The sequence below is a fragment of the Enhydra lutris genome, unplaced genomic scaffold (genome assembly GCF_002288905.1).
Source record: "Enhydra lutris kenyoni isolate GAN:26980312 unplaced genomic scaffold, ASM228890v2 scaffoldscaffold41, whole genome shotgun sequence".
Lineage (NCBI taxonomy): Eukaryota > Metazoa > Chordata > Mammalia > Carnivora > Mustelidae > Enhydra > Enhydra lutris.
In genome coordinates, this window is record NW_019154125.1 from 5,620,707 (window position 1) to 5,646,890 (window position 26,184).

Below are 26,184 nucleotides of genomic sequence, written 5' to 3' on the forward strand. Positions count from 1 at the left end.
CCCCACTCATGTGTGTCTATCCCTCCCCTTGCCATGGTGTGTGCTCTCTTTCTCTCACTTGCTCACTCTCTCTCTCAAATAAATAAATTAAATCTTTTTTTTAAGGTTTTTTTTTTTTTTTGGAAAGATTTTATTTATTTATTTGGCAGAGAGCAGGAGTGAGAGCAGGAACATGAGTAGGAGGAGTGGGAGAGGGAAAGCAGGCTTTCCACCGAGCAGGGAGCCCAACATGGGGCTCGATCCCAGGACTCTGGGATCATGACCTGAGTCTAAGGCAGACAATTAATGACTGAGCCACTCAGGCACTCCATAAATACATAAAATCTTTAAAAAAGAAAAAAGGAAAAAGAAAAGATTGGAATGGTGGAGAGTAAAGTGAAACGGTATTTATACTTTTTATCCTCCATAAGAGATACTTTTTTAAATGACTAATTTATTGGGGCTTCTGAGTGGCTCAGTCTGTTAAGTGTCTGCCTTCAGCTCAGGTCATGATCTCAGGGTCCTGGGATCGAGCCCCACATCGGGCTTTCTGCTCAGCCAGGAGTCTGATTCTCCCTCTCCCTCTAACTCCCCCTCCCTTCAGGTGCATGCTCTCTCTCTTCTCCCAAATAAACGAATAAAATCTTTTTTAAAAAGGAAAAATTTACTAATTTATTACTTACTATAAGATTTTTACTTACAAAAATCTACTTTAGAGAAGTAAATATTTCTGACAGTTTCTCCCTCTCCTCCTCTCATATTCTCAGTAAGGCCTACCCTGACCATCCAATTCAGCACCATAATCCTTCCCCAACCCCTGCACTGAAAAAATTACTTATTTATTACTTACTATACTTACTAATTATTAGACCTGTTAATGCACGTCTAAAATTGTCTCTTAAAAATCTAAGTTAACCACTGTTAAAACCGAAAGCACAAAGTTTATCTTCTAAATTATTGCTAAAAAATAACAAGTAAAAATAAACATATACAGCAAAAATGAACAAACCAGGAAAAAAACATACAAACAACAAAAATAAAAAGTATTAAATAGTAACAACACCATCCATAACATTTGTAACTTATAAGAAACAGCTGAAGCAAAGCAACATAGAAAAACTTAAAACAATTGAAGTGTTCAAAGGCAGAGAAGATCCCATCAAAGGAAAAATATTTTAGTATCTGATAAGTCAAAATACTTTTTTTTAGAAGGAGCATTATTTTGCATGTGTGAAAGCTGTAACCAATGCAGAAGATATAATGAATAATATAGTACTTACGGGAAGCAAACCTATAGAGAGATTGATAAAAATATAATTGTATTGGAAGAATTTGACCCACTGCTTTCAATTTATGACAGAATTCCTAGGTAAAAATAAAGATATAAAAGTGGTTGATAAAATAAGGAACAAATTTATCGATACTTTTAGAACATCCTTAAGACCCAAGAAATTACAAAATTTAAGTAAGATGAATAAATGTAAGGTAAATATACAAATATATTATTGCTGCTGTCGTTGCTATTGTTTTTGTTATTATACATTAAAAATTCTACTTAATGTGGTAGAACAGGCTGCTGCCAGAAAGAAGCAATTTTCCCCCCCAAAGAAATGTGAATAAATATAATTTTAAAATATTAATTCATAGCTGAAATCAAAATTAAGAAAGGGAAATCTCCAGGGGTTACAAATGAAGAAGGAATCATCAAAGCAATAAGTGATTGAAATCATGTGACAACCAGCCACATCTGTCTCTTAGGGGTAGGGATTTAATGCTTCCATAGTGATGAGATAAAAGTCAAGGTCTTGAGACTGAAAGTAGAACTGTCTCCCAGCAAGAAACAAGCAGCTGGGAAATGGGGAATCCCAGTTGTAATAGGAATAAAGGAAATTCTACCTGCCTATCTTTGGGCATAACATAGAATGGGCTTTTCACCTCAGTTCTTGGGGGGGGTGTGCAGGGGGAGGACAGAGATTCCGTTTGCAGTTGACATGATATTATATATATCAAAGACTCCACCAAAAAAAGTTATAATAAACAAATTCAGTATATTTGCAGAATACAAAACCTACTTGCATTTCTATACACTAACAAACTATCAGAAAGAGAAATTAAGAAAACAATCCCATTTACAATAATATGAAGAAGAATAAAATATTTAGGAATAAATTTAACTCAGGAGGTAAAATATTTGTACACTAAATTGATGAAAAAATTAACGAAGACATGAATAAATGGAAAGACAGTCTGTATTTATGGATTATGGTAATCACTATTGTTAAAATGTCCATACTATGCAAAGCAATAAACAGATTCACTGCAATCCCAATCAAAATTCCAATGATAGTTTCTACAGAAATAGAGAAAACAATCCTAAAATTTGTATGAAACCACAAAAGACCGTGAATAGCCAAAGCAATCTTGAGAAAGAACAATGCCAGAGGAATCACAATCCCTGATTTCAAACTATATAAGGGTATGTAATCAAAAACAGACACTTGTATCAGTGGAGCAGAATAGAGAGCCCAGGAAAATACTCATGCCTGTTTTATTATAGACAAAGCACAAAAAGTACACTTTGGGGAAATGTCATTCTCTTCAGTAAACGGTGCTGGGAAAACTGGACAGTCACATGCAAAAGAATGAAACTGGACCCCTATCCCATGTACATGATACACAAAAATTATCTCAAAATAAACTAAAAACTTGAAGACTTGAAACCATAAAACTCTAGAAGGAAATATAGGTAAGCTCCTTGACATTGATTTTGGGAATATATTTTTTTGATCCGACACCAAAGCAAAGCAAAACAAAACAAAACAAAAAACAAAAAACAAATTAACCAAGTGGGATGACCTAAATCTAAAAAGCTTCTTTCTGCACAGCAAAGGAAACCACCAACAAAATAAAAAGGCAACCTACAGAATGAAAGAAAATATCTGCAAACCACATATGCAAGAAAGGACTAATACTAAAAAATATAAAAGGAACTTACACAATTCAATAGGAAAACAAATAATCCAATTAAAAATGGGTAAAGAACCTGAATAAATTTTTCCAAAGAAGATATACAAATAACCAAGAGGTACATGAAAAGATGTTTAACATTATTAATCATCAGGGAAATTAAATCAAAACCACAATGAGCTATTTCCTCAGACCTATTGGGATGTCCATTAGCAAAAGAAAAGATAAAACAAATGCTGGTGAGAATGTGGAGAAGAAGGAACCTTCGTGCACTGTTGGTGGGAATGTAAATCTTGGTGCAGCTACTATGGAAAACAGCAAGGAGGTTTCACAAGAGATTAAAAAATAGGACTACCATATGTACCAGTAATCCCACTTCTAGGTATATACCCCAAAGAAATGGAATCATTATCCCAAAGAGGTGTCTGTGCTTCCATGTTTGCCACATCATTATTCACAATAGGCAAGGTTGGAAACAACTTAAGTGTCCATCATTGGATGAATGGATACAGAAAATGGGATATATAGAGGTAGACAGATAGATAAACAGGTAGCTAGATATAGATAGGTAGATATAGATATTATTCAGCATTTTAAAAAAAGTGAAATCCTGGCACTTTTGACAACATGGATAAAGCTAGAGGGCATTAGGCTAAATGAAATAAGCCAGTCAGAGAAAAACAAATTCTGCATGGTATCATTTATATGTGGAATCCAATCCCCCCCCCCAAAAAAAAAAACAAGAAAAAACTTCAAACTCATAGAAATAAAGTGTTGAATGGTGGTTGCCAGCAGTTGGGGGTTGGAGAAAACAGGGAGAGTTTGCTAAAAGGTTAAAAGATGAATAAGGTTTAAGAAACTAATTTATAACATAGTGAGTATAGCTAATAACACTGCACTGTATAACTGAAATTTACTAAGAAAATAGAACTTAGGTGTTTTCACCAAAAAAGGGGGGGGGTATATTTGAGGTGATGGAGTTGTTAACAAACTCAATGGTAGGAATCTTTTCACAATGTATACACATAACAAATCAAAAAGGAAACAAAAAATAAATTTATGAGTCTTAAGATTAAAAATCTGAATGTAAGACTATCAACTCTGTGTCCCTGGCATCTAGAAAAACATCAGAAATCTCAAAAACAAATATTTATTGAAAAAATAAATAAAAATGAATGAAACAAAAAATATATCAAGTTCCAAACAGGATTTAAAAATATGTAGATAAAAAAAAAACCAAACACCTAGATACAACTGTAAAACACCATAGACCAAGAGAAATTTGAAAGCCACCAGGGAGGAAAAACAGATTACCTGTAAAGGAATGTCAGTTAGATTGACAACACTCTTTTAAAACAACCGGAGTACAATTAATTAATGTCTTCAAAATGTTGAGGGAAAATCGTTTTTAATCTCAAGCTATATGCCCAACTAAATTATAATTTGAGAGTAAAGAAGAAATAACATTTCAAACATAACAAAGGTTGTTAAGAAAGTTCACTAACCACAGCTCCTCACTTCAGTAAGGAGACAAAGTCACAAAGAAAAATGAGGTACAAGTTTCAAAAGTGAGCCAAGAAATTGTTAAAAACACCTTGATAGATTTAAACAGGAATTAATTGCAAGCAATAACAACGACAGAACAGTGGGGTCGAATAAGTGGTAGGACTAAAACAATAGACAGCAACAGTTTTGAAAGATGGGTAAGTTCAGAGAGAAATTTTCTTCTATTATTCTGGATGAGAATGGAGAGATTGACTGACTCTGGACTTTTTAGCAAAATCTACTGGTAAAACAACTATATTGAAATTTGGAAGATAACATGTAAAATAATGGGAACAGATAACTTCTATACCCAAAGGGTAGAAGCGAGGAAAAGCATGAAAAGAATAAAACCCAATTAGACCAAGAAAAGCAATGTTTAATGAGAGCAGGCTAACAAAGCATTGCACTGTGAAGTAGGGGGAGGTGGGGACTGTCATGGACTCCTGATGGGCAGAGGGACTGGAACACCATTTCTGGAAAGCAATTTGACTATATATACCAAGGGCCATAAAAGTGTTCATTGCTTATTAATTCAACCTCCTGGAATTTATCCTAAGGGGGAGAAAGTAAAGATGTGGAGAAATATTTATATAGAGACATTCCTTATATCATTATTTATACTTGTCAAAAATGGAAAATAGCCTAATGTCTAAATTATTTGAGTTTTAAACTATTCAGTCATTATTCTGTGCCCAATGCATATTGAATAAACTAATACAGTAATATGATATAATTTTAAGTTAAAAAAACGCAGAATAATAAAAAGTAGATGATGTCTACTGAGTGTTAAGTATGATCAGTCATTTTTCTGAGCCTTTTCTTATAGTAATCCCTTTAATGCTCATGATAGCACTTGGAGGTTGATGCTATTATTATTATCATTCTATAGGTGAGGAAATCAAGGTACAGAGTATTCACTTGCTCAGGCTTAGGCAGCTAGTAAGTGGTAGAGTTCTGATTCATACCCAGGCAATCCAGTCACAGTGTTGAGCTCTTTACCACTGTATTGTCATAACTAGATTCAGGCCAATTGTGTGTGTGTGTGTGTGTGTGTGTGCACACGTGTGTGCAAAATATACCTTAATTCTCAATGTCAATGGTTATAGCTAAGTGGAGGGATTATGAATAATTTTTAATATACTAACACTTTCTCCATTTCATGATTTTCTCCAATGAAAATGCTGACTCTTACAACCACACAACCCTTCATAAAGAATAAAGCCATGAGCCCATTTGACAACCATTCTATAATACTATCCCAGTAGGATACTATCCCAGTAGGACAACCATGCAGTTGTACTCACTCGTAAACCAGCATATGAATAAGCTAATGGGGAGGTCCTTAAACTTCTCTGGGTTGTGAACGGCTTGAGAATCTGGTGGAAGCTAGATCCCTTTTCCCCAATATGTGACTCAGGAGATTCACATATTCCCAGTAGCCAATTGTAGACCCAAAGTCCCCGCCCTCTTAAGAATGAGACAAGTTAAGTTAAGGTGCTTCACTTTATCCACAGCGTCAACTTCCTGGCCCACTGCCAAGAACAAGGAAGAAAGCACCTCCTGTGTTTCTCCCCCTGACTAAGGTGTCTTTGACCTGATGATCCTTGCCGGTGTCCCTGCCCCTGTCCCTTCCTCTGGGTGACTGGGTACTAAAGGGACCAAACAATAGAAATTCAATTCTATCAATATAAAAACCATGGCCATGGTGAGGTGGCCGGGGTCCTGTGACATATGAGAAGAGAGCAGTAGCTCTAGGGAGGGCCTGAAGGGGATAGACTCTGTGACAGTGCTGTGTGAATCACTTGGAGTAGGTGTGCCAAGAAGACAGGCATATAATAAAAAATAAACAGAAAAATAAGCTACTTTATTTTGCCTAGTATATTCTTGATGAGAGACAAAGGCTTATATTTAATGCTAGAAAAGTCAAAAAATGAAAATACAAAGGATAAAAAAGAAAATCAATATAAAGGATAGTCACCACTTTGATAAAAATGGGTTTTAATCCAAATATAAACTAAGATATAGGTCCTTTCCTGCTAGGCTGAGGGAAGTATTATAGGTAAGAAGGATACATAAGTCAGAGGGTATATTGTACATGAATCCAAGGGTTAGAGAAACCTTGGAAGAAAAATCACTCAGGTTTTCAGTTCTGAGCAGTTCCAAGTAGATGCTACAATAGAAGGGCCTTCATGCCCTGCCTGCTGGTGCTTTAGGCAGAACCATATTTCCGAGCATATAGATGAGATGTTATAAAATTCATGCCCCACTACAGCTCATTTACTTTATCCCTTGGGATTCCCCAGAAGCCCTCATCCAAAGCATAGAATTCAACAAACTCAGTTTTCTGACGTCCTAGCCCACAGAAAATTAGGTAGGAGAGAGGGTTTTGAAGCAACCCCACTAAGAGTCATAAATTAAGAGCTAAGAGGAGATGTCCCCCCCCCAAAAAAAAACGATTAGGAAGCATATGGAGCAAGCCAGTATGGGCCACGTGGCATAAGAGCGAGCCCATATGCCCCAGGAATCGCCATCCTGATAGCTGTATTTCTTAGCCCAGGGTACAGTAATTTATATGCATCACATTCACTACTTGTCATGAAGAAAGTGTTCAGTTATATTTAACAAGGTAGGGAGTAAAAAATGCATTGTGTTTGCTTTTTAACCAAAACTGAATAAGATAAAACTTTAAAATTGGCCCGTAGAAGGCAGCCCTCAACTATTTGAAGACTTCACACCACTAGAATACCCTCTTCCCTTACAAAGATAGAAGGTAAATGAGGCGTTACAGTATTATTCTGGGAGATTTCACAGATTAAATATCAAACTGCAATGCTCTGCCTACAGGGGTGTAATATATTAATCAATATGCATGCTATAAAATTATATGATGGATTAACTCATCAGAAACTCATGGGGAAATGTGCGATGAACAAAATCTACAAAAACCTGTCCAGGTGAGGAGGACACGGAGTAGAAATCAGAAGCCGTTCACTAAGAACGAAGCAGGGGGTCAGGTTCCCATTCCCTGACCTCTGCAGGGAAGGTAGCACCCTGAGCAGCGATGCTTTCTACACGCAAAGTCTATTCTTAACTTGGTCTGATGCACAATGACACAGCTAGAACTCCCAAATTTGGGAGATGAAAGAAAATGATGGCAGTCGTGCACTTCACACCATTAAGGGGTGATGGATACCTGAGCTCGTCACACGGTGGATGGAGCCCCTGGGGAACCCACAATATTGGCTCCGATTCGGGGTCTGGGTTGCTCATGATGCTTCTACAACAATCTCGGTCTTCCTTCTGTCATGCTGATAAGCACTGGACATGGGGTACACAGAGCACCCCAGCCTCTTCCTCCTTCCTTCCCAAGTTCAACTGCACACAGCTCCAGTCCCCTCCACAAAAGTGTTGTCATTGAGAAGAGTCTAGAAAGAGCCTCTCTGTTTGGGCTTTCCGTCATTCCAAACTTCTCCCCACAAGTCAGCCGAGGGGATTCTACTGAGCCCTACTCTGTACCCATGGATACCAAGAAGGAAAAAATAGCATTCTGCCTCTAGGAGCTTCCCTGCAGCCTGAAAAAAGTGTGCAGCAAAGATGAGTGTGGCAAGAATTTGGGAAAGAACAAAGGAGAGATCAGTGCTGCCCCAGCCAGGGGCAAAGCTTCTTATCATGAATATGAGCTTTGAAGGATGAGTAGCATTTGGTTTGTTCTTAAGCCTAAATCCCAAATTCCTTATGGGAAGCCTGGATAACTCTTGGCCTCGCCTACCTCCTCAGCTTCCTCTCTCTGTGTGTGAGCCCTCAGAGTCTATGCTCAGTGCAACTCACCAAGGCTCTCCCCATGGGACAGCTCGCTCTCACCCTAGGTCCCTGCAAAGTGTGCTCTTTCTGTCTCCGTCTTCCTCACATTCACTTTCCTCTACTGTTTAATTTTACTTCCTGGAGTCAGCTCATGCCCCCAGGATGCCTCTTTTCAGTGCTCCTGGAGGGTCCGTGCTTGCCTCATAAGAGGCATGACGACTGGGTAGGAGAATCTGCAGAAGCAAAGGCTGGGGAGGGCTGGGACGAACAGTGGGAGGGGAAGGAGAGGAGGGTGAGCCTTCTGACTTGAGCAGATGACGTCCTTCAGATAAGGAAAGCGATGCCAAATTCTTAAGGTTTTATTTGGCGCAACGTGTGACGAAGAGACTGAACCAGCTTTATTAAGGAGCGATTAAAGATTTCTGAACAGGAATTCCGCAATGAATTCTGAGCAGAGATTCAGTGACACGATCCCTAAGAGCAGACCTCAGATATAATCAGGCATCACGACGAAGGAGAAAGGGAAATATTCACACTGCTAGCCAGCCTTGTGATTTCATCCAGAAGAAATACCCTCTATCTAAAACAAGGATAACAATATCTCCTTCACCAATGGTTTGTGAGGATTAAGTTAAATAATACAGCACAAGGAGACGCTCGATGCCTGGGAACGTCCCTACTGTGAACATTCTCGATTCCCGAAAGGCACTCGGTGTTCCTTGTGGGAACGCCACCTTTGCACTCAGCAAGAAGTGCTGGAGATAGGGAAGACTTAGAGGCAAAGGGAAGAGAAAAATGATGAGAAACAGGAGAATGAGCAACGAAAAAACAACACATCACTTTAAAGCCTTCACAACAAAATGTACCCTCTCTTTATTTTCCTGTCCGGTGCTACATTTTGCCAGTAGAGTAGCAATAACTTCTACTGCTTTATAGTACACTCACAATAAATGGCTTCTGAGCCTGATTTACCACCTCAGGGAAGTGCAGGCATTTAATCATTCCAGCAGCTGCTCAAGGATCTGAACATCCCCGTTCAGGAGCGATCATCGAGGAACCATATTGAAAGGGTAAGAGAGCCAGTGGCTTCTTAATGCGCTGAGTTTCGGGGTTCAGGGGCTGTGGGGGTTGAAGTCCGGGCAGATGCCAAGGGGCTTCCTTCTCAGCGCTGCATTATCCTCCTTGGAAAGGAGCTCAGGAGATACTTCCCGGTTTACTGAGAACCAGGGAAAGTGGTTCATCGCCCAGAAGAACTTCTCGTTGTACAGGGCCTTTTCCTGTAAAGCGCTCTTTCCGGAAGTCAGCCTTATTCATGAGAAAATCAACAGCGAACACAGCATACAGGCAACCCCACGCTTAAGAAATTGCCCTTTCCCCGTGCCCTCTTTTCCCGACGCTGGCCTTCGCGAGACCCAGACCCAGGTCATGCCCCGACGGCAGCATGATTTGAAGTCAAGGACTTGAGAGTGAGCTCAGTGTTGGCTGCCTTATCCCGGCCATGCCCTGAGAAGGAAGCAATTATTCTTAGGCCCTCGAATTTCTAGCCATTGGAGGAGACTTTTTTTTATCTGCAGGGTAATAAGGGTCATGTCTTGTAATCTCCTGGGCTTCTAAGTGTGAATTTGGGAGGAACAGCGGGCCTGGAAAGATACCTTGTCAGTAAAATCTGGCTCTCCCGGTCCTTGGGGCTCTTTCTTACTACGCAGCTACCTTGCTTTTACAACATGCAGCCAGAGCCCTGTGACATCAGACATGTCTCCGAGGGCCAGCCCTCCCGTCAGGCAGAGGTGTCATCTCAGAGCAGTCCCGGAAGGGACTGGTGTTAGCTTGCTTGCTTACTGATACGTCCCTGAGAGCCCTCCCAAATGTTGGATTTAGTGGCCCCCAAATTTGGCAAATGAGTTAGATCTGAGATCCCACCTGTTTTAGCTACTTCCCAGGGGTGTGATCGTGGATAGCTTACCTAACCTCTCTGAGCCTTAATTTGATCATCTGCAAACTAGGGATATTAATAGGGCATTACCGTCTGCCACATGGTTAGCATCTGGCAAGCAAGTTTGATTTGGTGGTTGTAATAACCTCTGTTCCTTTTTGCTCATTTCCAAGCTCATCACAATTGGAAAGCTGATTGCTACCAGAGCAATTCCAGGAATGTATCTGTAGGAAGAACAGACGGTGAAATCTTTTTCTCAAACCTCTCTCAATAGGCTTTGTGTTCTGGAGCTCCTGGCCTCCACGGGGCCTGCCGGGTCTCTGCTCCACTCCCCAATGCTCGGCATGGCTTAAAAACTTGTCCCCTCTTGTGCCACAAGTTCTTAAACTGATGACGGCCAAACGGAATGAGGCGCAGACCCCCTGCTACTTACAAAAAGCTCTTCCGTGCTCTTGCAAAAGCTAAAGGTAAACCTCAATCAACTGGCTTATTTATAGTTTGAAGAGTTATATCCCACCTACTGCCTCAGGGTTTTAATCAGAAGAAAGAACCTACTTAATGTTCATCTCCCACTGCCAGATCATGCCACAGAGCTGTCGGAACATTTGCCACGTCAGCCTTTTGGAGGTTGCCACAGGTCAGCAATAAGCCATGACGTTTGAAGGAGCTCACTAGCTCCAGCATATCCATCAGATAAATTACTGCCTGGCATGAGGGGACGAGGAGCAGCTGAGCGCCTTCCCAGAAAAACAAAAAACAAAAAAGCAAAAAAAAAAAAAAAAACAACAACAACAAAAAAACACAAACCCAAAAAAACAAAAAAAAAAGAAAGAAAGAAAGAAAGAAAGAAACAGTGAGTGGAAAAGCACCTGTCCCTAAGAACAGACAGCTTCCAGCTTGTTTTCTACATTATAAAACAAATATGACAGTGTCCTTGCTTTCAGAAGTGGAAGGGTGAGAAGGTCAGTTCCCTGGTAGACTTCATCTTCCAGTCACTGAATGCCTGGAGGGACTCGGGGTGGGTGGGGGACTGGTGTGAGAAGCTGTCCTGGGAGCCTGAGCTCCGAACAGAAATGCTTCCTTTGGACCCTCAGGAGCTCACACAGAGCTAGACCCCCGCAGCTGGGATGTTTATGGAGCGCATGAAGGAAGGAGTGAGGCTTGGGTTCATCCCACCAAAGAAGGACAAGTCTGGCCTCTTGATCAGCGTCCCAGCTGCTTTCGCACTTGCTCAAACTGAAGCAATAAGTCCCTCTCTGCTTCCTTTCTGCCGATTCATACTTGGGACTAGGCAGGCCCTTGACACTGAGTCTCCAGAACCATCTCAACTTCTCATGACCCAGCTTCTAATGCACGTTCTTTGATGTCTGAGCCCCATTAGAATGCATGCACAAGGAATAGCTTCACTGTGTACCCTGAGCCTCCCGGTGCCTCTCAGCTAGAAGAGGGAGCTGAGGAGAAGTTGTGAAAAACCTAGAATTTGGACCCTGGAGCCACACTACCATTTAGCAACGTTCCAGTGATTCAGATTTTGATTTGATTTGGGAACTCTTGAGTTCAGTGTAAGAATGAGGACATAGCTAGAGCTTGGCAAAAAAGCATAGCCTGGTGTTAGAACATTTCTAGAACTTTCCTTCAGGGGTTCTCAAAGTGAACTCCAGCTACCCTAAGGGCTTTGGAAATGTGAAGGTGGCCTTTTCAATTGCCCCAGTGCCTGGGAGAGGGGATACTAAACGTTCCTCCATGTTTACAGTCATATGCATTAAAAACTAAATAGCTCCAAATACCCATTGTGCCCCTTTTGAGAATCAGTGCCACTCAACCTCAAATCCCACCCACTGTGACTCACTGCACTCATCCACACACACGTCCACCACCAGGAAATCCACTCACAGCCTTTCAGAAGCTGAGTGGATGTTCTGAAATATCTAATCACTCAGGGGCTGAACAATTGGCTCCAGATGTCTTTGGAGCTTGGAATTAGAAGCTCTGAGTCTAAGTTTTTCCATTGATGAGTCATTTAGTTCCTTGATTAAAAAGTATCTTCTCCTCCTCAAACCTCTTCTTTGTCATCTGTCCCTTAGTGATACTCTCCAAATGGTTAATGAGCATTAAATCAGAAAATGTACATGGAAATGCTTGGGAACCATAAGGTTCTGTGCAATTGTTAGAGTATATAGGTATTCAGTATTATGTACTATAATATAATTGATCAGGAGCCAACTTATGGATTTTTCTCTTTTGGAATCTGATTAGCCCGAGCAGTGCCTTGCCAAGCCATATTGGAGCCTGAGGCACAAAGGAAAAAAAAAAAAAACCAATGATCTTATCCTGCCTTCTTTAAAATTTTGACATTTTGTTCGTGATGGACTTCTTGTATTAATTTTGATTTAAAAATTTTTTTTTTGGAAAAAATATTTCTTTTGATTACTGAGTGCTTTGGTGCCCCCTTTAAATTTTATACCCCAGGGAAATGCCCTAGTCCCTCACCCTGTGCTGAAAGCTTGGCTCCCTAACCTTCCAACCGGTAGGTTGCTCTTTAGTCCAAACCTCTGGCCCTTGTTCTGTATGGTGGGGAAAGAGAGCCTACAAGATTCACCGCCTTCTTGTAAAAACTCTATATACCTGAAGGTAGTGATCAAGTTGTCCATTGGCTCCCTTTTCGCTCTACTGAATTGCCCTTACTCAGCTCTTCCTTCTGGTGCCCCAGTTTCCTGTAAGAACGAACTAGTCTTCTCACTGGTTGCTGATTTCTGAGCTTTTTAATTGTGAGAAACCAATAATACACTGACCAAAGAATATCCACTGTTATTTTATATATTATTACATTCAATGTATTTCCAACTGTTTTCCCCTCATTTAAGTAGTTGGGGACCAGCTGGTCTACACCGGGCCCTACAGGATACTATTGTAGTCTATTGTGGAGTTTTTATTGTCTGGATACTCCTTCCCAAATGCCTTTATTATAGCCTAAGAATGTAATAAACACTATAGGGAGGGATGCTAAGGCCAGATGATTTCTCAGAGCCTCCTGGCCACAGCTGAGTTACCCAAGAGCCCTTTGAAGCATGGTGGCTTGGGGTCTCTGTTGCATTTTTTTCTACTTTTGAAGGTGGAGGAAATTTGGTCATGGTTCAAATCCTGCCATTTGGATTTGGAAAGTACATCTTGTGACTCAGTATCCTAGATAATTTGCCTGATTGGATTTTTTTTTTTTTTTTTTTAAGAAAAAACTGCCATTTGTTGGTTTTTGGACACCAACTAGTGTTAACCTATGATCATCATTACCCCCACTTTAGTGAGAAACAGGGTAATAAGGAATTAAGCAACTTGCTCAGGATCCCAGGGCTAGTGAGAAGGCAACTGGGCTATGAAGCTGGCTGTCTGGCTCCGGAGTTTCTGGGTGCATTTAATCCCCATTCCATTATGCCTTTCAGACACCATCAAGTAGGGCAATTGGGGTTAATCCTTGTAACAGTTCCACATGCCAGATAGTACATCCGTTTCCACCTAGTGAAATGGAGACTCCAGAAAGTCAAATAACTTAACCAAGCTTTACTCTTCTTCAGCTGCGTATGGGCCTATCGGGCTGGAGGACCAGGTACAAGTATGCGAACCAGAAAGAAACGAGAAATGGATTTCTTTTTTATCAGCTCGTAAGGGGCAAATTGAGTTTAGGTGAGAAAGGGCAAAGGGCTTATTGAGCGGTGGTGTTCCTCCCCTATGTCTCCAGTAGGCACCAAGCAGGTGAGCTGAAACGTAAATTCTGCTAGCCCAGAAAGTGCCAGCATCATTTTAGGAATAACTAGGTGAGTGCTGATTTCCTCTAACTCATTTCAGTGCAGCCTGGCAGTCTCAGGAAGTATAGAAGCCACACAGCCCTCCACTGAGGCCCGATTTCTGGGGGAGGCCCCATCATGCTCGGGGAGCCCGGCACTCAGGCCCTTCAGCTGGCACCGAACCCAGGCCCACAGAGCCCCCCGCATGTGTCTGGAGGACAGCGTTTCCTATCGCTCACCGCTCTGCGCTTTTGTTCATGCTGTCTGGGTTTAGATGAATGAGATTTATATAGTTTTAATAAATATTAATAACCATTTTAATCTCCGTAAACCTTTCATATGAGACATGCAAATCGCTTTCCAGTCATCTTAGGTGCCCAATGAGAGTGAAGTAATCATTTTGCAAAGCTGTGCCAACTCTTCTGGGCCTTTCGGGCCCCATTTAGGCTGGGTCTGTGTGACAGGGACCATGTTCGGGGAGAAAACAAAGAAGTAATTAGGATGGGCGTGCAGGCAGACCGCACCCACTGGCCCATTTTCGTTTTTAGGTATTGTACTCCTGTCTATCTTTACCTATCTACCATCCGTGGTTGATTATTTTTTGTAGGGGGTGTTTTATAATATTACTAATAATACTAGCTAATATTTATTGAGTGCTTACGATGTGCCAAACAATGAGTTGTGTTCCTCAAGTGCATTTTGTCATTCCATCCTCCCAACTGCATTACTAGCTAAATGACTCTCATCCCCACCTTACAGATGAGAAAACTGAGTCTCAAAGAAATTGCTGGTCCCAGATCATATAACCAGGAAAGCATTGGATAGTCCCTGGGTTCAAACTGAGGTTTGTTTGCTTCTAAGGATCTTCGGCTATCGATGGGATAGCCTGATCTTTTACCTCCCTGTTGAAACCAAAATATTTGGAACAAATAGTAGTGTATAGTTTGGAAAAAAAAAATGCCTCAAGACTCAGCCTTTGTGGGGTGTAGGAGAGAGTGGGAGGATGAGAGAAAGAGAGAGAGGTTACTTCGAAAAACCTAGTGAGGGGCGCCTGGGTGGCTCAGTGGGTTGGGCCTCTGCCTTTGGCTCAGGTCATGATCTCAGGGGCCTGGGATCGAGCCCCACGTCGGGCTCTCTGCTCAGCGGGGAGCCTGCTTCCCCTTCTCTCTCTGTCTGCCGCTCTGCCTACTTCTGATCTCTCTCTGTCAAATAAATAAGATCTTTTAAAAAAAAAAAAAAAGAAAAGAAAAACCTAGTGAGCTAGACAGCTATAAAGTGAATTTTAAAATCCCCTTCCACCCATCCATAGGATCAGGCTGAATGAGCTTTACAGTCATGGGCCATTAGAGCAGAGGTGTCTCAGGGATTACCTAGCTGGAGCGTCTTACTTTACACTTGAGGAAACTAAGAAACAGAGAACTGTAACTCGTTCAAGGTTATCATCATCACAAACATTTGGATTATTGTCCTGGAGCTTCGCTTCTTCTTACTATTACTATTTGTTATTACTTGTTAACACATTTTGAGATACGTTCGGGCCAATTGCTGATACAAAATAAGATATTTTGCCATGATGTATCTTTTTTTTATGTATAAATCACTACTTAGTGTCTTAGCAGATGGAAGGTCTAGAACACTTACAACTAAGAGCAAATGGAGACAGTATGATTGTTCTCCGGAATCATCAAAATTGGCCTGTTCCAAACACCAAAATGTTATCGTGCCATCCAAAGGATGGCTGTTTCCTCAGGTGTAAGTCTGATGCCCTGCGTCGATGGGCGTGTGTGCGTCTCAGAAGGAATTCTCCTGTGGTCAGTCGATGTGCTGGCAGGGACCTTGTGTTAACAGAGCAGAAATGAGAAAGGCATTCGGGCCCGGGGTGCAGAGCTGACCAAGCTCTGGACCACTAGTGTTACAACCCTGCAATACATCTTCAGGATTAAGTTGCCTGATCCCAGCCTCCCAACCAGAAAATAGCCAGTGGTTCAAAGGTGTCTTACAATATTATCATTTTTAGGAGGAGGAGGAATGATATGAAGTAATAAAGGACCATCCTAGAAATTCCTTTTAGTTATTAGGGAGGGATTCTTTGATGTATTTTAAAAGTTAAACCTGTGTCTCCCAGGGACCATAAACATTCCCATGATGATATTTCTTTTTCTTTTTCTTTTTTTTTAAGGGTTTTTTTTTTTTAAGATTTTATTTATTCATTTGACAGAGATCACAAGTAGGCAGAGAGGCAGGCAGAGAGAGAGAGGAGGAAGCAGGCTCCCCACTGAGCAGAGAGCCGACATGGGGCTCCATCCCACGACACTGAGATCATGACCTGAGCAGAAGGCAGAGGCTTTCACCCACTGAGCCACCCAGGCGCCCCATAACCCATGATGATATTTCTGTGAAGACTAAAGTTACAGAAGCTTGATTCATGCTTTCTTTCTCACTCAGATTTACTGGATATCGTACCATGTGCCAAAGAGATAAACATGAAAGTGACAGTTTCCTGCCCTCGAGGAACTGACAGTCTTGAGAGGAGGCCTAAGGAAGAGTATACAAGTAAACACACAATTACAGTGAAGTCCGGTTAAGACAACTCTCAGGTCAGACTACTGGTGCTTCATGTCCACTCTGTGTTTCACCAGTTATGTGATACTGAGTGACTGACTTAATTTATCAAAGTCTTGTGTCATCAAATGTGACATAGGGATAATAGTATTATCTTTCATGAAAAGTCCTCATTGGGTTAAATGAGACAATATATATAAATGCTCACTAGAGTATATGGTATAAATATTCCAAAATAATAGCTGTAATAGCAATGTGTTCTCCTATTGCAAATGCTTTAGCAAAAATATGAACAAAGGAAGGGCACCTAACTGAGAAGGGTTGAGGGGGAGGATGGAGGAAAACTCTACAGGAAAGAAGCATAAAGATGAGTATGAATCAGTAGGCAGACCGTGTCCAGGAACTGGGATAAGAAGTGGCTGGGCTCTCCTTTTGGTGCCTGATGAGGCAAGTCCAAAGGCTTAGAGACATGGAAAATGTCAGTTATTCAAGGGAAGGCTTATACTTCCTTCCAGCTGGACCAGAGATCAGGAAGGGCAAAGGGTGACACATAGCAAGAGAGGTACGAGGCAAGTCATAAAGGGCCTTACTTTGCTTTGAAGACCTTCCAGGTCACTGAAGAATTTTAATCAGCAGAGTGACATCGCAGAAGTTTGGAAGGGTCACTCCAAAATGTAGACCCAAATGGCTATGATGTAGACCCAAATGGCTCAGAAGAGAGCAGAGCAGAGGAGGGATGCTAGGTAAGAGTCTGTTGCAGAAATTCAAGTGAGAAATGATAAGGCTCTCAATCGAGGCAATAACAATGGTTGCAAAGAGAGGTGACGAGATTTGAGAGGTTCTTAAGAAGAAAGGGGCGGGTTTTGGCAATTAATTGGATGTGAAGAGCAAAGGCAAGAAGCAGTTCAGGATGACACTCAGGTTTCTGGATGGAGGGCCTGGATAGATGAAAAGGCAGGGAGAGTATGGAAGATGGTGCGTTCAGTTTGGGACATTGCTGAGTTTGGGGTTTTTTATAGGGTTTTCAGGGAGAGATGCATTTCTGGCACTCAGAAGAAATATAGGATATTAAAGTCATGGAGAGGATCCAAGAAATTATTTATATGTTGAAAACATTTGATTTAAAACCATCTACTGAATCCATTTTTGTTGTTTTGGTTGCTAAAGATGAGAACACGAAAGACAGAATATATGGTTCTTCTAGAAGACCAGCTTTCAACTTTATTAAAATAAATGACCCACTCTGATGAATAGAATAATGATTTCTAAGGTGTCTTACAATTCTAACACTATGATTCTATTGTTCCAAACCACAGTCATGAATCCAGAATTGCCTTTTGATGACAAGTAGTCCTGTGGCCTTAAATCATCTTTTGTGGCCTGGTGAAATGAATATATTTATATTCATATATGTATATATATATGAATATATATATACATATATGTGTGTGTATATATATATATATATATATTTATAAAGCCCCCACATCACACATTTTTTGCATTTTTTGAAAACAAAAGCCATACAGCCCCAAACATGCATTGAGGATGCTTACGAAAAGGAAAAACCAAGTAAAGACACTATCTACATTTACCTACTCTGATCCCAATTGGCGGCAAAGAGCAGAAGAATCTTCCTGCCATAGTGATCACGGTTTTCCAGCACTCCAGGGAACCCGTCGATGAGAGCCCTCTTAATGCCAGGGTCATCAGCCTTGAAGTTTTTGAACATGTCCAGGTTGAGCTGACGGTACTGAAAGTACTGGGCCAGGAGTCTGAAGGCATCTGCTTGGTGAAACTTCCTGGCTCGGAGAAATCTCAGGATGAAGGCATCATCTGTACGTAAAAACCCAATGTCAGGCCTGGTGATGATCATGTCCCTGACTTGCTGGATATCCTGATGTAAGACATCTGGGTTCTCATTCAGTTCCAGGCGAGCTTTCTCTATAGTCTCTGGACTGAGTCCGGCCTGTAAATGGGTCATCTTGGCCGAATCTCCTTTCCACGTGCTTAATTTCTGATATTTTGGAAGAATAGAGACTGGTCCCATTCACCTGATGGTCTGCCGAAATTGGGGCCCATTCAACAGTTTCGTTACTACCAAGTTGCCACAAAAGCAGACAAACAGATGGTCTTCTTTCTGTTCTTGGAGAGCAGTAGGACATTCAGGTCTTATGTGGTGGGGGCCATCCAAAAAAAAAGCAACTCTGAGACCATTTCTTACTGCAAAACAAATGCACACAAGAGAGCTGAAACAGTGACGATACAACATCTGGGCAAATTAATTGCAACTGAGATAGAAAAGCAGTATTGTGTTGGGGATTTGACTAGACAAGATCTCCGAAGAATGAAGGGTAAATGGTGTAATTGGGGTTCCTGGGTGGCTCAGTCTTTGGGCATCTGCCTTAGGGTCAGGTCACGATCCCAGAGTCCTGGGATCAGCCCCACATGGGGCTCCCTGCTCAGAGGGAGGTCTGCTGCTTCCTCTTCCACTTCCCCTGCTTGTATTCCCTCTCTTGCTGTCTCTCTCTCTCTGTCAAATAAATAAATAAAATCTTAAAAAAAAATAAAAAATAAATAAAATCGTGTAATTGGCAGAATTTTATCCTTCACATCCTGAATGCATCATATGTGAATTTTTGAAAGATGTTTGGGAACTTCTTAGTTATACTGACTGGTTGACATAATAGCGTATGGTCAGATTAGTTAATAGATGGCTCTTTCATTAATTACTCTAAGAAACAGTACGAAGAGAGAAAGATCCCTCCTCTGCGGCAGTCTGTTTTATGGGGCTATTCACAGGCCTAGAAATTATGGCTGCTGTACAATTTATTGCTCCCCATTAGCCTTTTTTCTCAATCGGAAGTACCTTTCACAGAAATGTCCCCTCCCCCCTACCTTTTTAAAAGGCAGTCGTTTGCATCCCAACAATAAAAAGGGACTGTTAAAGGTCACTCTAACCTAACCCCACAGGTACCTAATTACTCAAAACTGAACTAACAATGGCCTGAGGGGAAGGGGGAGGGTGGCCGCCTTTTGGCTGGAAACCTGACCTTCCATAATCAAATCCAATGGCAGTGAGAAAGAATGCTCACGTGTGGACATTATGAGCAGCTTTGTTGTTTGCCTTTGTTACTCTTCCGTAGGAAAGGCAAAGGGACTTGAAACCCAGGATGCCTCCCTGCTCCCATTTTTTATGATTTTCTTGTTGTTCTGAGCTATCGTTTTACTTATGATAATGATTGAATCTCCTCAGATACATCTCTTTTGACTTCTACACCTCCTTCTACAGAGGAACACCCCTATTATTTGCATCTTTCTCATTTTAAATATAAAATGCCCTCTGACATCTGTTTGATGTAACCCAGAAGTTGCAAAAATCAGAAGACACACGAGGTGTAAATGAACTTGAAGGCGTGTGTTTTTTTCCCCAGGTCTACAGTATTTGCCATGAGAGGCAGAATATTTATACCCAAACTAATTATTATTGGTACTTTTTTATCCTACAAAATAAGTTAAAAGACAAAAATGATTCTTCTGCCTAATTTAGAACTATCAGTCAGTTCTTCAGGGAGACGATCAACTCGCACATTTCTGCTTTATACTGTGATATGCGGGAGCTGAATCAAGTAACGTATTCATCTTCAAGATAATGAAATAAGACAAATTTTATGGATAAAATGTTGGCTTTGTAAAATAACTTGTAAGAAAACAGCATTTAGCTTGATAACATGAAAATGAGAAATAAAACAAAGTCTTGATTTTCACTAATTGTAAGGACTTAGAATGGTAAATGGAAAATAATGCTATGAACTATTCCCGGGATTGGAAGAAACTTCCAAATCTTTCTAGCTCGATGTTCATCTGATGTTAAACGTCCCCATGTAGTGGCCTTACCAAACCCCTTCAGAAAGTTCCTGTGTTGATGTCTCCTCTTCTAATTCATCCCCACACCCAGAGCAATGTCTTCACTGCTCCCACCATCCACTTGAGCAGAATGACCATATAATTTACCATCCAAATTTAAACAGGAGGGGGCACTTATAATAATAATAATGCTGGAACAATAGCCATAAACTGGGACAAATCTCAGCAAACCCAGACAGATGGTCACGCTACTAGTGAATGATCTTTTTGTTCCTACATCCAATAGACAAATTTCAGTCCTCTTTATGAGCGAATTCTAACAGTATTTGATACTGATGACTTCATCCTTCTTAAAACTCTCTCTGCTATTCTCCCATTGCGTTTTTCTCTGACTCCAGACACCCTGATTGTTCTCTTAGCCTTGCCGACTCCTGCACTGTCTTCTCTTTCTGTGAACACTTCAGTGTAGTGTTTCTAGGATCCTGCCCCGTGGTTTGACCACCTACATGTAATATGACTTCTCTGTATGGCTCTCTCCTGGTCTCCAGGCTACACATTCAACCGCCTTCTCGACAACCCCACAGAGATGTCCTCTAGACACCACAAATTCCATGTGCTTAAGCCTGAACAAATCCTCGTTCCTCATCCTGAATTCACTCCTCCACCTCTACCTCTTAGTGACTGACGTCATCTTCTGTGCCGTTTCCCATTCTAGAAACCTGGGAGTCTACTATTCTTTGACTCTCTCCCTTCCCACCCACTTCCAAACAATTACTTCCATAATATTTCTTAAATCTGCCTGTTTTTTTTCCATCCATTTTCCCTGTCTTTGTCTGGGTCATATCAGTCTTTGTCTGTTTAGCCCTGTAACATCCTCTCTATGGTGTCCCTGCTGCCAACCTTGACCTTCGCCCCCCCCCCCCGCATTCTCTGGATTCTACTTGAAATCTGCTCATGTCATTCCTCGATGGACATTGACCAATACCTGCCAGTTGTCCCAGAATGAAGTATAAAACCACGTAATAAGGTTTCCAACACTCCTCATCATTTCGTCCTTATCTCTTTCCAGATTCACCAGCCATACCGAGCCACATGAAGTTTCTCCTCACCTCTGTGGGCCTTGACAAAGCATGACTTCTGATGAACTCTTCTTCACCCTTCAGGATGCATCTGGACACCATTTTCTCTAGGAAACCATCCCTGACCTTCCCAGGTCACTGGCAGTCCCACAGCCCCAACCACATCATGTCTTTGCCATGTCCCTCTCTCCCTCTTTACTCTAAAGTCCTTGCTGAGAATTGCTGGATCTCACTCACCTGTGGATCCCCAAGACAGTGTCTGACACAAAGAGTGTCAGCCCATGAATGGAGCAACTTGGCTGTGTTCACTGTCTATCCTCAATGCCTACAACAGTGTCTACCACACAGGTGCCCAATAAATATAGAGAGAATAAATGAATAAAGAAAGTCAAAACATTATTTCAATGAGTGAGTGGTTTCCCCTGCTGTTGGGTGCCTCTGAACCATTTTCCTTAAACGATGGTGTTGCAGCTGACTTTTAATTGCCCAGGAGAATTTAGCCTAGGCACACTGTACTTCAGATCATTGCCTCCCTGAAGCAGGCTGGGTGATGTTCACAGTTCCTAGCCACGGCACAGGATGCTCAGAGCACCAGTCATAGCAACAGCTTGTCCCCTTCTGAAGATTTAAAGTTACACACCTTACAGTTCAGGGAACTCCACAATGTTTCTGAAATAAATTACTATGGGTTCAAGGGGAGAGCTGAGACTGCATTTTTCATGACCCACCTCCACACATAGTTATGCTTCCAATCTATAATATAGACATAAATTTGCTTCAGTTTTACATCTTTATTCTATCCTCAGCATTCAGTAGAAGCTTCTGGGGAGAACACCAAAGCCAGGGCCACTTGAGATAAAATAGATATTTTCCATTAAAGGCAACTGCTTCGCTTCATAAGTCTGAATCATCTGCTATTTAAATAACAACTTTAATTGTTAATATTTGTGGCTAAAAATGCTGTGCCTTTTAAGAATGTTCTCCAGGATGTAGTGTTCTTACTTGACTGCCATCCTTTGTTCATGTGAAGGATTTGGTTCTCACTCAACTTTTTTGAATTGGTCAACTAAGTATGAAAAGATACACTGGACTTGGTATCACATGAAGAAGTAGGAGTGGTTTTCTGTCCAGTGGAATGAATAATAATAATAGCTTTAATTTATCATATTTATATGTATTCTTACTATGTCCCAGGCACTTACATATTCTCTATTAATACATTACATTATTTGATCTTTAGAACAACTGTATGAAATGAGTGTATTATTGTTCCCATTTTTCAGATGAGGAGACCGAGGCATAAAGAGGTTAAATGAGTTTCCCAGGGTTGCACAACTGCTAACCAGAAAAATTGGATTCAAGACCAAGTAATCTTTCTCCGGTCCCATGCTCTTTCCTACTGTGCTTTCCTGCCTCTTAGGTGCAGCAAAGAGGCTCTAGTATTTACTACGTAAGAGCTTTGTGACCTTCAGCAAGTCATCTTTCCTCTCAGAAACTTAACTGTCCTTTACTAAAATTCCTTCGAGATTTACCATCCCATAAACCTAAACATGCTGAAGGAGTTCACAGATATTCTTAGGTAGCCTAATGCCACACCATACAGATGTCCAGTCTTGTCTCTGTTTCTTCCTCAGAAGAGGATTGAAGCTATTTAAATATCTAGCTATCGGTGTGCCTGGGTGGCTCAGTGGGTTAAAACCTCTGCCCTTGGCTCAGGTCATGATCCCAGGGTCCTAGGATCGAGCCCCATATTGGGCTCTCTGCTCAGCAGGGAGCCTGTTTCCCCCCCTCTTTCTTTCTGCCTCTCTGGCTACTCGTGATCTCTCTCTGTCAAATAAATAAATAAAATCTTTTTAAAAAAAAGATAATAAAAATAAAAATAAAAATCTAGCTGTCTATGCCTTTTCCAACTATTAGAAATGTTCGCTCTTCCTTTGCATATCTTCCTTTGGCTAAAATGCAGATCAAAGATCCTGCCATTCTATTTGAAGGATTGATACTTTGCCATGCCTAGCAGAGTGCCAAGCATGATCTGGGCACTGAAATGTGCTTGATAATCAAAAAGGGCATGTTAGGCAGATTCATGTGAGCCTCCGAAACCATCTTTCCCATTGCTGTTTGGGTCCAAATGATTCTTTATTTAGACATTGTTACATATACATGCAGAGTAACTTACCACACCCTCTGGGACACCCAAGGTAGAAGCTAACTTCTACTTTAAATGCATGCTTTTTCTAATGAACTAGAAATTTAAGTGGTAGTACTATTCTGTATGAGAGAGAGGAAAGAAGAGTCTTCATATCATGATATTTAAAATCATGGTATCTATAGATTCAAGATTCCCAGTTCATCTCAAGTTTCCATTAGAAGAAATTTTTTTTAAAAATTTTATTTATTATTTGACAGAGAGAGCAATAGGATATAAGCACGGAGAGCAAGAGATGGAGAAGGAGAAGCAAGCTCCCCACCAAGCAGAGAGCCCAATGGGGGTCTCGATCCGAAGGCAGATATTTAACCATCTGAGCTCCCCAGGTGGCCCTAGAAGAAATCTATTTGTATATTTCCTTATACAAAATTCAGTCATGGGGCTCCGAGGTGGCTCAGTCAGGTAAGCATCTGAGTCTTTATTTCGGCTCAAGCCATGATCTCAGCGTTGTGAGATCAAGCCTCATATCAGGCTTCATACTCAGTGGGGAGCCTGTTTGAGATTCTTTCCCTTTGCCCCTCCCCCATCCCACTCCTGCAGGCTCACTCTCTCTGTCATATAAATAAATAAATCTGAAAAAAAAATTCAGTCTTAAAAAGGTGGATTTGTACACACACATACACACACACCTATAAAACATACATCGTAGTATTTATGAACTAAGGAATCTATGCAGAAAAATCATTTTAGAAAGTACAATAATCCAAATGAAATTGACTTTGGTTATTTTATAATCTGTTACTCGCATTTATTTCATTATCTTCAGAAACTCACATTAAATATAGTGGGAAACAATCAGACCAATAATAACCGCACCTTGTCTACAGAATATGTAGGTGAGTATGTATTATTTCAAAGCCTTTTACACCCATTATCTTTCCTCATTGTTACAATGATCCTGCAATAGGAAGAAGAAGGATTTCCTGGGAGATACTGAGGATCACGTGAAATGATGTAGGTAAAAGCGTTTTGGAAATAAAAACTCCATCTTACATTTACTGTGATCTTGTTGATCATAGTTTTCTTATTTCTAGGTTAAAAGAGGTTGAGTCTTAGAACAACAAAGCACTTGTCTTAAAGTCAGATAATAAACTAATGTTAAAAATTGGGGGAAAAAACAAACAAATATTCACTGAGTGTTTATTATGTACCTAAAGCTTTGTTGTTCTATGATCTAATCTCCACACCAACCTTTAAAGTTGGGTATTTATTAGATGAAAGGATAAATCTGAGATTTAGATAGATTAATTATAGCTAGAAGAATGAAGATTGACACCACAGCCTCCCTGATCTAACGCCCATGTTCTGTCAATGACCTTGCCCTGCTTCTCAACGTAGGTACTTTCTCTACACCACTCTGGATGCCTGTGCCCTCCCAATGAGTCATTCACACAACAGGCACACACCCACACTCCACCAGTCCTAAGGGAGATCATTTAAAGAATGTTGTAAAGTCGGCCAGATTTGGGAAGGAAAGAGTATATTGTTGTCATGACCAGAAAGATAAAATCTATAAAGCCTAGATATTGTTTGAAATATAAGAACATCAGTAAATAATGAAAATGTCTCAAATATGTATTGCTTTGGGATGTTCCTAGTAACACAGAAGAAAAATTTTAAGTACACATAAATTTAAATTAATACCAGTAGAAAATGAGAAATTATAGCCATATTTGTTTTATAAGAAAAAAAATGAAAGATCAATCTGAAGGATAAAACTTTCCACATGAAAGTCTAATCAACTACCTCCTCCATCAAGGTATGAAAGTTATGTCTCCAAATTTTAAAGATATATTGAATTAGGTCAACCCTGATGACTCTTCAACTTTCCAAAATGTCACTTCAAAATTTTTAACTGAGTATGTTTTTCCCCTAGGAATGCTGAAAGGAATTTTTATACTGAATGAAATAAAAATAGATGTTGCTGATACATCTAGACCAAAATTGAAAATCACAACGAGTAAAAAAAATTTTTTTTAAGTACAACTGTATTTGAAATCTTTCCTGAAAGATGATATGCTCCCTTACAGCTGATGATACATAACATTTGATCCTCAGATTAAATGGTGCTAACCAGAAGAGGTTGTTTTGTTTTGTTTTGTTTTGTTTTGTTGTTTTTTCCAAATGATGAATTTGAAATTGACCATGAGGGCTTGTAGGATTTCTCTGCATAAGTACTGGCAAAGGACTCGAAATCCTGTGAGTAACAGATTGGTTCCCAGTCCATCAGCATTCTACCAAACATTACTCAACTTGCAGATGCAAACTAGCTATGCCGAGGGCAGGGAGAGAATTCCAGAAGGATAAAGGGGAGACCTTTAATCATCTGAAAGTGTAATGTGACCAGAATTTAGCCTCTGGCACACCTTCAAATGTCCATCACCTTAACTCAGTCCTAGTGCAGGGCTTACCCTTACCATATAAATATTCATTGTGTTGATTCCCTTGGCTGTCTTTAAAATAGCA

General features: G+C 40.6%; 1 protein-coding gene across 1 annotated transcript in view; it reads right to left on the minus strand.

Annotated features, from left to right (window-relative positions):
* The window catches only part of LOC111155375 (clavesin 1), a 184,053-nt gene that overhangs the window by 152,393 nt on the left and 5,476 nt on the right, over positions 1-26,184 (minus strand). The window contains exon 2 of the mRNA XM_022515523.1: positions 18,162-18,789. Within this exon, the coding sequence (XP_022371231.1) occupies positions 18,162-18,616 (455 nt within the window). The 5' untranslated portion in view covers positions 18,617-18,789. The remainder of the gene's footprint in view (positions 1-18,161; positions 18,790-26,184) is intronic.